The 12,866-nt window shown below is 40.3% G+C and overlaps 1 protein-coding gene across 8 annotated transcripts in view; it reads left to right on the plus strand.

Moving 5' to 3' along the window:
• Window positions 1-12,866, plus strand: part of LOC121567283 (diacylglycerol kinase delta) — a 121,869-nt gene that overhangs the window by 83,647 nt on the left and 25,356 nt on the right. For all 8 annotated transcript variants that reach the window (XR_006001092.1, XM_041877193.1, XM_041877194.1 and 5 more), the window contains one exon: window positions 4,880-4,993. Coding sequence is in view for 7 of the 8 variants with exons in the window: in XM_041877193.1 (XP_041733127.1) it covers window positions 4,880-4,993 (114 nt within the window). In the remaining variant the exon portion in view is untranslated. The remainder of the gene's footprint in view (window positions 1-4,879; window positions 4,994-12,866) is intronic.

The raw sequence follows: 12,866 nt of genomic DNA on the forward strand, positions 1-12,866 counted from the left end.
TAATGTATTAAAAATAAGTATTGAGACCCTTTACTCAGTACTTTGTTGAAGCACCTTTGGCAGGGATTACAGCCTCGAGTCTTCTTGGGTATGACGCTACGAGCTTGGCACCTGTATTTGGGGAGTTTCTCCCATTCTACTCTGCAGATCCTCTCAACCTCTGTCAGGTTGGATGGGGAGCGTCGCTGCACAGATATTTTCAGGTCTCTCCAGAGATGTTCGATCGGGTACAAGTCCGGGCTCTGTCTGGGCCACTCAAGGACATTCAGAGACTTGTCCCGAAGCCACTCCTGCATTGTCTTGGCTGTGTGCTTAGGGTTGTTGTCCTGTTGGAAGGTGAACCTTCACCCCAGTCTGAGGTCCTGAGCGCTCTGGAGCAGGTTTTCATCAAGGATCTCTCTGTACTTTGCTCTTTTCATCTTTCCCTCGATCCTGGCTAGTCTCCCAGTCCCTGCCATTGAAAAACATTCCCACAGCATGATGCTGTCACCACCATGCTTCACCGTAGGGATGGTGCCATGTTTCCTCGAGACATGATGCTTGGCATTCAGGCCAAATATTTCAATCTTGGTTTCATCAGGCCAGATAATCTTGTTGCTCATGGTCTGAGAGTCCTTTAGGTGCCTTTTGGCAAACTCTAAGAGGGATGTCATGTGCCTTTAACTGAGGAGTGGCTTCTGTCTGGCCACTCTACCATAAAGGCCTGATTGGAGGAGTGCTGCAGAGACGGTTGTCCTTCTGGAAGGGTCTCCCATCTCCACAGAGGAACTCTGGAGCTCTGTCAGAGTGACCATCAGGTTCTTGGTCACCTCCCTGACCAAGGTCCTTCTCCCCCGATTGCTCAGTTTGGCTGGGCGGCCAGCTCTAAGAAGAGTCTTGGTGGTTCCAAACTTCTTCCATTTAAGAATGCAGGGGGCCACTGTGTTCTTGGGCACCTTCAATGCTGTAGACATTTTTTGGGACCCTTCCCCAGATCTGTGCTTTTTCACAATCCTGTCTCTGAGCTCCACGAACAATTCCTTTGACCTCATGGCTTAGTGTTTGCTCTGACATGCACTGTCAACTGTGGGACATTATATAGACAGGTGTGTGCCTTTCCAAATCATGTCCTATCAATTGTATTTACCACAGGTGGACTCCAATCAAGTTGTAGAAACAGCTCAAGGATTATCAATGGAAACAGGATGCACATGAGCTCAATTTCAAGTCTCATAGCAAAGGGTCTGAATACTTACGTAAATCAGGTATTTTATTTGTTATTTGTATTTTTTTTTTAATTTGCTAACATTTCTAAAAACCTGTTTTCGCTTTGTCATCATGGGGTATTGTGTGTAGATTGATGAGGATTATTATTTTTTTTAATCCATTTTAGAATTAAGGCTGTAACGTAACAAAATGTGGAAAAGTCAAGGGTTCTGGATACTTTCCTAATTCACTGTATGTTCACACCCCCTGACTTTTGAAAAATGTTGTGTTATAGCCTGAATTTAAAATGGATTAAATTGCGATTTTTTTTGTCACTGGACTACACACAATACCCCATAATTTGAAAGTGGAATTGTTTTTTTCAAAATGTTTACAAATTAATAAAAATAAAAAAGCTGAAATATCTTACGTCAATAAGTATTCAACCCCTTTGTTATGGCAAGCCTAAATAAGTTCAAGAGTAAAACTTTGCTTAACAAGTCACATAATAAGTTGCATGAACTATAATAATGTTTAACTTTATTTTTGAATGACTACATACAATTATCTGTAAGGTCCCTCAGGTGTGCAGTGAATTTCAAACAGATTTAACCACAAAGAAGGACAGCTATTGGTAGATGCGTAAAAATAAGAAAAGCAGACATTGAATATCCCTTTGAGCATGGTGAAGTTGTTAATTACACTTTGGAGTGTGTATCAAAACACCCAGTCACTACAAAGATACAGGCGTCCTTCCTAACTCAGTTGCCGGAGAGGATGGAAACTGCTCAGAGTTCACCATGAGGCCTAACAGTTACGGTTTAATGGCTGTAATAGGACAAAACAACATTGTAGTTACTCCACAATATTAACCTAATTGATAGAGTGAAAAGAAGGAAGCCTGTGCAGAATAAAAATATTACAAAATATGCATCCTGTTTGCAACAAGGTACTACAGTAATACTGCAAAAAAAATGTAATTTTTGTATAAAGTGTTATGTTTGGGGCAAATTCAATACAACACATTACTGAGTACCACTCTCCACATTTTCAAGCATAGTGGTGGCTGCATCATGTTATGGGTATGTTTGTAATTGTTAAGGACTGGGGAGTTTTTCAGGATAAAAAAGAAATGGAATAGAGCTAAGCACAATTACAAAACTGAGTTATTCTGCTGTTTTGGCCTTTTGCTTCCTTATTTACCTTAATCTTTTATTTTTGTCCCTCTGTGACACAGATTTTTTCTTTTTATGGGTCACTCAAGTCAATACATGTTAGAATCACCTTTGGCAGCGATTACAGCTGTGAGTCTTTCAGGATAAGTCTCTAAGAGCTTTGCACACCTGGATTGTACAATATTTGCACATTATTATTTTTATAATTCTTCAAGCTCTTGTCAAGTTGGTTTGTTGATCATTGCTAGACAGCAATTTTCAAGTCTTGCCATAGATTTGCAAGCCAATTTTAAGTCAAAACTGTAACTAGGCAACTCAGGAAAATTCAATGTCGTCTTGCTAAGCTACTCCAGTGTATATTTGGCCTTGGTTTTAGGAATCTGTCTCCCAGTGTCTGTTGGAAAGCAGACTGAACCAGGTTTTCCTTTAGGGTTTTGGCTGTGCTTAGCTTTATTGCGTTTATTTTTATCCCCAAAACAATTCCCTAGTCCTTGCCGATGACAAGCATACCCATAACATGATGCAGCCACCACCATGCTTGAAAATATGAAGAGTGGTACTCAGTGTTGTGTTGCATTTGCTCCAAACATAACGCTTCATATTCAGGACATAAAGTTAATTTCTTTGCCACATTTTCTGCAGTTTTACTTGAGTGCCTTATTGCAAACAGGATGCATGTTTTGGAATATTTTTATTCTGTACAGGCTTCCTTCTTTTCACTCTGTCATTTAGGTTAGTATTGTGGAGTAACTACAATATTGTTGATCCATCCTCAGTTTTCTCCTATCACAGCCATTTAAACTCTGTAACTGTTTTAAAGTCACCATTTTTATTTATTATGGATCCCCATTAGCTGCTGCCAAGGCAGCAGCTACTCTTCCTGGGGTCCAGCAAAATTAAGGCAGTTATACAATTTTAAAAACATTACAAAACATTTCACAACAGATTTCACAACACATTAAGTGTGTGCCCTCAGGCCACTACTCTACTACCACATATCTACAACACAAAATTCATGTCTAGTGTATGTATAGTGCATATGTTATTGTGTGTGTGTGTACGCATGTGTCTGTGCCTGTGTGTTTGTCTCTTCACAATCCCCACTACTCCATAGGATGTTTTTTTTTTTTTTTTTTTTAAATCTGATTTTACTCCTTGCATGAGTTATTTGATGTGGAATAGTCATGGCTCTATGTAGTACTGTGCACCTCCTATAGTCTGTTCTGGACTTTCTAGACTGTGAAGAGACCTCTGGTGGAATGTCTTGTGGACTATGCATGGGTGTCCGAGTTGTGTGCTAGTAGTTTAAACAGACTGCTCAGTGCATTCAATATGTCAATACCTCTCACAAATACAAGTAGTGATGAAGTCAATATCTCCTCTACTTTGAGCCAGGAGAGATTGACATGCATATTATTATTAATGTTAGTTCTCTGTGTACATTTAAGGACCATTGGCCTCGTGGTGAAATCCCTGAGCGGTTTCCTTCCTCTCCGGCAACTAAGTTAGGAAGGACGCCTGTATCTTTGTAGTGACTGGGTGTATTGAGACGCCATCCAAATTGTAATGAATAACTTCACCATGCTCAAAGGGATATTTAATGTCTGCTTTTTTTTTTATGTCCCCATCTACCAGTAAGTGCCCTTCTTTGTGAGGCATTGGAAAACCTCCCTGGTCTTTGTAATTGAATCTGTGTTTGACTGAGGGACCTTACAGATAATTGTATGTGTGGGGTACAGAGATGAGGTAGTCATTCAAAAATCACGTTATACACTATTATTGCACACAGTGTGTGAAATTATTTAGGCATGCCATAACAAGACATTTCAGCTTTCCATTTTTATGAATTTGTAAACAATTCTAAAAACATAATTCCACTTATGGGGTATTGTGTGTAGGCAGGTAACACAATCTACATTTAATCTATTTTAAATTCAGGCTGTAACACAACAACATTTTGAAAAAGTCAAGGGGTGTGAATACTTTCTGAAGGCTCTGTATATGTGACGTGTCGAAGAGTGTTGCCACTCGACCAATATATGTGGCATATACACTGAGTACAAAACATATGGAACACCTGGTCTTTCCATGACATAGACTGACCAGGTGAATACAGGTGAAAAATTCACTTTAGTCAGGGGGGAGACGGGTTAAAAAATTATTTTTAAGCCTTGAGACATGGATTGTGTATGTGTGCCATTCAGAGGCTGAATGGGCAAGACAAAATATTTAAGTGCCCTTGAACAGGGTATGGTAGTAGGTGCCAGGCGCACCGGTTTGAATGTGTTAAGAACTGCAACGCTGCTAGGTTTTTCATGCTCAACAGTTTCCCTTGTGTTTCAAGAATGGTCCACCACCCAAAGGACATCCAGCCAACTTGACACAACTATGGGAAGCATTGGATTCAACATGGGCCTTGTAGAGTTCATGCCCTGATGAATTGAGGCTGTTCTGAGGACAAAAAGGGGTGTTTTGTACAATCAGTGTATGTAAAAAATGACATGTCCTCTTCCTTGCAGACGTTCACGGCACCGTCCTTTGACGATAAGATCCTGGAGGTGGTGGCGGTGTTTGGCAGCATTCAAATGGCTGTGTCCAGAGTCATCAACCTGCAGCACCACCGTATCGCACAGGTAACACACACACACACACACATTGCAGACTCTGTTAATGTACAGATGAATGTGTCTGCATTCCAAATGGGTCCTGGCACCCTATTCCTGTGACACAGGCTGTGTCTCAAATGGCACCCTATTCCTTTTTGGGACCAGGACCCAAAAGTAGTGCACTATATACGGCCATTTGGGACACAGGCTGTCACACAGGTTAACCTGCCGCACCATCCACAACATCGCTTAGGTGACGCATGCAGACAGAGTAGTCAGCTAGAGACATAAATGACCTTGAAACAGGGCAGCAGCATTGGCTCAATGGACAGAAGAGGCTGTCGTCTGTCCAACTTATCATGCGTCATAATACACTATGAAAGCTAAGACACCTTTGGAGACACTTGGCGAATGCTTATCTGACAAACAACCGTTAGTTGTGCTGCTATGCTTTGCTTGTCACCCGTGATGTTAGTTATTTTCAATCACTTTGGTGCAATTAAGGACAAAAATCTAATCAGACTAAGCACATTTTCAATTTACTGAGTACAACAAACAAATTCACAGTCACTTTTTCACTACATCAAATCACTTTCAATTTGGATACATATTCGATCTAAGGATCTGCTTTTCAAAATGCAATATTCACATTACTTTTGATATGATTTTCTTGTCATTTGTTAGTTTTTTTAAATCATTTATTTGGTGCATCATTCAGTTGTAAGTGGTATATTTTCAAAACTCTTGAAGTACCAATATCTAAACTGATAACACTTGCTTCCTATCTTTATGGTCAAAACCTTTGATTGTGCATTCATTGGGGTTTCACACATCTTTCACCCTATGTTTTCCGTGAAATACCATGAGAACATTTTCATTTAGTCACCAATACATAAGTCATGTTAACTTCCATTTAATCCAATAGCAAAAAATACAAGATACACATTTCAAAACTGTTCTTTTTGAAGTGCTTAATATAAAGAATAGTAGATGGTAAATATAATTTTCGTACAGTTTATTTTATAATTTTTATCCAATGGCAGGTTTCATTATCTTTATACATTACATACGTAGGACAAATCATCAGGTATAACGGTATTGTAAAGCAGTTGCCGACTAAAAACGTAGCATGGTGTGGTATACCATTTTCTGATCACCTATGTGAATTGTCAACTGATACAGTATCGCCTGCTTGAAGACACATCCATATATGATTTGATTTCAAATTGATACATTTGAGGTAAAAATATTGAATTTCACAGTGTTAAGCAGTTATCAAACTACACTGAGTATACCAAACATTAGGAACACCTAATACTGAGTTGCACCCCCCTTTGCCATCAGAACAGCCTCAATTCGTCAGGGCATATGGACTCTATAAGGTGTCGAAAGCATTCCATAGGGATGCTGGCCCATATTAACTACGATGCTTCCCACAGTTGTTTCAAGTTAGCTGGATGTCCTTTGGGTGCTGGACCATTCTTGATACACACGGGAGACTGTTGAGCGTGAAAAACCCAGCAGCGTTGCAGTTCTTGACACAAACCGGTGCGCCTGGCACCTACTACCAATGTTCCCTCTAATTGTTTTAGTCACTGAGCAAATTTCAGGTCTGCTGAGCGCAAACTTGAACGTTGTGAAAATTCGGTGCAACTTCCAGAGCACGATTACTGTGAACACTCAGGCTGTACCCACTTTAAGTTACAGTTTTAACAGTGGCCAAGTAGGCTAAAAATGTTGTTGTGCTGTTTGATGCAAAAAATACACTTTACAAAATAAAATGCATTATTATTTCTATACCATTATTACGGAGAATCAGACAAATTATGCTACCCTCTGCCCATTGGCTACTTAGCTTATTCAAGCCTGTCTCAAAATAGAACACTGCCCCTTTAAGACAAAAAAAAGCTCTTTAACTGACTCTTTTCAAAGATGTCTAGAAATGTACATGTTTTGTGCTCTTGTAGGAAGCAATCACTCTGCTATTGCTGACTACAAATGATCTATATCTGGGCTAATAACTCACTAACTAGCAAAGGATATGAACAAAATGTGCACACGTGGCTACATGCATCTCAAAGCAAGCGCATCTACTCACGACCGCTCATTCTGTAAACACAGTCCAGTTCACCGGTCTGTGTAGAGTACGGACTGAGTCGTGCGTGTCAATGCACTCCAACTCTAATGCGTTGTGCCTAAAACAAAATAGTTTTGTTTCGGTATGTTGCATTGAAAGTCACTAATATTGCGTTGATTCGATCACAATTGCCACAGCAAAGGGAAACGTTGATAGTGTTAACAGGGAAAACTGATAGGGCCTGCATCTGATTGTCAGTGTCAGCGGAGGGAGAGCGCAGCAGACTGAGGGTTCCGCCTCTCAACATCCCTCCGCTCTCCCTTTCCTCCACAGACACTGACCAAAAAGGGACACCGTCTTCCAGCTAATGGCAAAACTCATGCACAAATTCATGTTGTTACTCCTATGAACAGAGAAAGTGAAATATTCCTCAATATTAAAAAAGCCCCAAGCCATTAATAATAACATCAACGCAAGCCTATAGAGACACTTTCCTACTCATTCAGTACTGCTGCAGTGCTTGTTGTAGCGCTGAGTGGAAATAGGAAGAACGCGCATTCTGTGGCTTATAAAAGTGTTGAATACAAAGTGTTGACAGTGCTGAGTAAGAAGTTCCTGCATGAATTAATGTCTATTCAACATTTGGATAAATAGAAACCATGCCATGAATTAAGAACAATATCTTATTTATTTTCACAATGCAATGCGGCACATTGACAACTCAAATCGCTTTGAAAGAGCCTTCTAATAACATAATATTATTTAGATAATAAAATAGTTGAATTGAAACTGTAAGCCTATATGGCCTGCGTATGGTCTATGAACGAAAGCCTGAATTAGCCAACAAATAAAGCTACTAAAACAATAACTTCAAAACAGTCATTCATCACTTGAATTTCTTCAAATTGCTGTGCGGGAAAAGTATGTCATCCACCGTGCCTAGTCAGCTGGCTTCTTCTCTCTGACACCACAAATCCAGCTGTAGGTGACGCTTTATCCTTTGGAACCACACAATTACCAGGTGAAGAGTAGGCTGTTTGCTTGTTTCTAAGGCAAGTTTGGCATCTGAAGCGATAGAGGAAATCAACAAGATCCCCAAGTATTCTTTCACAATAGTTTGCCTTATACAGTCATGGCCAAAATTGTTGGCACCCCTGAAATTTTTCCAGAAAATGAAGTATTTCTCACAGAAAAGTATTGAAATTACACATGTTTTGCTATGCACATGTTTATTTCCTTTGTGTGTATTGGAATAACACAAAAAAAAACAGGAAAAAAGCAAATTTGACATAATTTCACACAAAACTAAAAAAATGGGCCGGACAAAGTTATTGGCACCCTTTCAAAATTGTGGATAAATAAGTTTGTTCCAAGCATGTGATGCTCCTTTAAACTCACCTGGGGCAAGTAACAGGTGTGGGCAATCTAAAAATCACACCTGAAAGCAGATAAAAAGGAGAGAAGTTGACTCAGTCTTTGCATTGTGTTTCTGTGTGTGCCACACTAAGCATGGAGAACAGAAAGAGGAAAAGAGAACTGTCTGAGGACTTGAGAACCAAAATTGTGGAAAAATATCAACAATCTCAAGGTTACAAGTCCATCTCCAGAGATCTAGATGTTCCTTTGTCCACAGTGCGCAACATGATCAAGAAGTTTGCAACCCATGGCACTGTAGCTAATCTCCCTGGACGTGGACGGAAGAGAAAAATTGATGAAAGGTTGCAACGCAGGATAGTCCGGATGGTGGATAAGCAGCCCCAAACAAGTTCCAAAGAAATTCAAGCTGTCCTGCAGGCTCAGGGTGCATCAGTGTCAGCGCGAACTATACGTCGAAATTTGAATGAAATGAAACGCTTATGGCAGGAGACCCAGGAGGACCCCACTGCTGACACAGAGACATAAAAAAGCAAGACTACAGTTTGCCAAAATGTACATGAGTAAGCCAAATTCCTTCTGGGAGAACGTCTTATGGACAGATGAGACCAAGATAGAGCTTTTTGGTAAAGCACATCGTTCTACTGTTTACCGAAAATGTAATGAAGCCTTCAAAGAAAAGAACACAGTACCTACAGTCAAATATGGTGGAGGTTCAAAGATGTTTTGGGGTTGTTTTGCTGCCTCTGGCACTGGGTGCCTTGACTGTGTGCAAGGCATCATGAAATCTGAGGATTACCAAAGGATTTTGGGTCGCAATGTAGGGCCCAGTGTCAGAAAGCTGGGTTTGCGTCCGAGATCATGGGTCTTCCAGCAGGACAATGACCCCAAACATACTTCAAAAAGCACCCAGAAATGGATGGCAACAAAGCGCTGGAGAGTTCTGAAGTGGCCAGCAATGAGTCCAGATCTTAATCCCATTGAACACCTGTGGAGAGATCTTAAAATTGCTGTTGGGAAAAGGCACCCATCCAATATGAGAGACCTGGAGCAGTTTGCAAAAGAAGAGTGGTCCAAAATTCCGGGTGAGAGGTGTAAGAAGCTTATTGATGGTTATAGGAAGCGACTGATTTCAGTTATTTTTTCCAAAGGGTGTGCAACTAAATATTAAGTTAAGGGTGCCAATCATTTTGTCCGGCCCATTTTTTGAGTTTTGTGTGAAATTATGTCAAATTTGCTTTTTTCCTGTTTTTTTTGTGTTATTCCAATACACACAAAGGAAATAAACATGTGCATAGCAAAACATGTGTAATTTCAATACTTTTCTGTGAGAAATACTTCATTTTCTGGAAAAATTTCAGGGGTGCCAACAATTTTGGCCATGACTGTATTATCTGCAGTTTTGCGCAGGGAACTGTCCCACTGCCCCACACTGTGGTGGATAGCACCCTCTCCACACACACTAACTCTTTGTTTATGTAATGGGCTGTAAGGCACAAGTATCCTATTAATTTTTTTTATTGTCAGTCCACACCATTTGTATTTACCCAAGTTCTCTCTCAACTCCGGGACCACCTGATTTATTTTTGCCCGATGCAAGACTCTAGAACGAGAGGAGAGAGACTCTCGGACAGAAACGTTCACACCTCCATTAATTTACAAAAGTATAGTCTTATAGCTTGGTTAGGTGTGAAACATCCCCCAATTTGTGCCACAGTTTAGGCTACCGATAGATGCTGCGGTCAGTCAACTGAGCGAGGGTAGGAGCGAGGTTTTACCCTTCTGAATGAATGGGTTTAACCTGCTGAATGAATTAATGAATGATTATATTGAAGAAAGAATGCGAAAAGAAAGCAAACAAATTATAATCAATCCCAGATAGTCTTTTCTAACGAAAAAAGTATTTAGTACAACAAAGATTGGGGGCTCAGGGCAGTACCATTCCGCTCATCTGAAGATGCACATGGATCAGATGAAAACTTTGAAAACGGAGATGGAGTCATTGAAAGCAGACCAGCAGAAAGATAAACATTCTCTAAGGGCAGAGATACAGGCAACGGCTGATGCATTGGTCCAGAGCCAGGCGGCATTGACAGAGTGCCAGGCCACATTGGCGAGGCGGAGAATGATGCGTTGAAGAGGGCGAGGGACGAGATTTTGGAGTCACAATCCATGCCAGCAAACCTGTGATCTCTGGAACTCCACCTCTGACAGGCAGAAGCAACAACTGTGGCAGATTCATCAGGTCATCGGTTCACCCTGACATTTCCATTCCACGTCTGACACCAGAACTTGACGAACTGCTCACCAAGCACAGCGTAGGCTGTCTGGACCGTTCTGCTGTTCTGCTATTCCAAGAATGCATAACCGAAGAGAGATACCATGAGTGGGCACAGAATACCAAATGGGATGGATCCCAAGGCAAATTTGGCTTACAAGTGAACCATCATGAATACTGTGTCTCCAGAAGTTTCTCTCCATGAGTGATGAAACGAGCAGACGTAAAATAAAAGAACAGTAGGGAGGCTATATATACAGGGGGTACCGGTGCAGAGTCAATGTGCGGGGGCACCGGCTAGTTGAGGTAGTTGAGGTAATATGCACATGTGGGTAGAGTTAAAGTGACTATGCATAAATAATTAACAGAGAAGCAGCAGCGTAAAAAGATGAGGTGGGGGTGGGGGGGCAGTGCAAATAGTTTGGGTAGCCATGATTAGCTGTTCAGGAGTCTTATGGCTTGGGGGTAGAAGCTGTTGAGAAGGCTTTTGGACCTAGACTTGGCACTCCGGTACTGCTTGCCGTGCGGTAGCAGAGAGAATTATGACTAGGGTGGCTGGAGTCTTTGACAATTTTGGTTGGTGTGAATGGTTTGTGTTCTTCAGGAAAAAAATACATTCTTCAAAAAGATAATCGTAAATAAAGGCCAGGATATAATATCAACAAAATAATGGAGAATGGAACGAGAATGGAACGAGTCACATTTGAATTGAAACGACCAGATTTAATTGAAACGACCAAATGTCGGCCTTTAACCATCCAAATATTTCATACAATATTCTGCCCATATTTCTATTTTTGAAGGACTTGTATAGGCCTACGTAGGCTACTGTAAAATGCATTTTCTTTTTTATAAATAATCTCAAACTGCAGCGGTCAAATTATGTGTGCAATTCAATATATAATTCAATTTTAATCATGAAGTGTATTCATGATTGCATGGCATGATGATCTCTGCTCGGCTTCAAATGCCCTGATTTAATAAATGGAGTAGATGTGCTCAAAGATGGTTTGAACGAGCATTAACGGCAAGCACTGTAACACACAGTACCGTATCCACTGTATACCCCACGCTATATCGCAGTATGATGACACTTTTAATTGAGGAACCACTAGTTCATTGTATTATTAACAAATGACAATAAAATAATGTAAAAAGTAAAGTGAATATTGTATTTTGAAAAGCAGATACTTAGATTTGAAAATGTATCCAAATTGAAAGAGTGATTTGGTGCCGTGAACAAGTGACTGTGAATTTGTTTGTTGTACTCAGTCAATTAAAAATGTGCTTCGAGTTTTGAAACAAGCCATTTTGAATATCTGTTTAGATTTTTGTGCGTAAGAGTTGTGAAAATGTACCACATACTGTGAAAATTGCACCAAAGTAAATACATTTAAATATCACTTAATCAAACTGTTCAAAACGAATAACTACTGAACCACAATTGTATATTGCCTAGTTGACGTATATAATTTGTTATACAACGGGTGGGTCTTATCCTGAATGCTGATGGGTTAAAACCGCATTCCAGCTGGTGTCTATTCCACAAATTACCACCGGCTACATCTATGACATTAAAATGCCTATTTATTCTGTTCCATCTGACAGTGACTGCGCAATTCACTACCTCACCAGCCCAGCCAGGCACTTTTATAAACTTGATCTCCACTATAAAAAGCATCTAGACATTATCTCACATTTCTTTTAGACTAAAATTTAGTTTTCAACAGCGGCGATTTGTATAAACCTTGCTGTCTGTGTCTACGTCATTTGCAACATTGTTTCAATATTCAAATTCGATCTCCAGCTGTCCCATAGTAATGAACGTGTCGGGTGTTGGGACGAGTCAGGCAGGCAGAGTTTCTCAGCCAGTCGAAATCATGAATCAGCTGACATCATTTTTATGGATATATACAAAGAAATGTAAATTGAAAAAATATAAAACATGCAGCTAGTTTGCAGTCTTTCCAGCTTCAGTTTGAAGTGATTGTATTAGCTGTGTTGTTGGCTAGCTCCTCTGAACAACAGTGTCCTGACAAGTGAGCACATTTTCTATGCCAGGCGAAATCGCACCTCATTAGCTCATTGTTATGGATGTATCCAAATAAATGTCACTAGAAAACAGCTTAAACAAATGCGGCTACTTTGCTGTTATTCTGGCTGCACTTTTT

This window comes from Coregonus clupeaformis, chromosome 6 (genome assembly GCF_020615455.1).
Source record: "Coregonus clupeaformis isolate EN_2021a chromosome 6, ASM2061545v1, whole genome shotgun sequence".
Taxonomy (NCBI): Eukaryota; Metazoa; Chordata; class Actinopteri; order Salmoniformes; family Salmonidae; genus Coregonus; species Coregonus clupeaformis.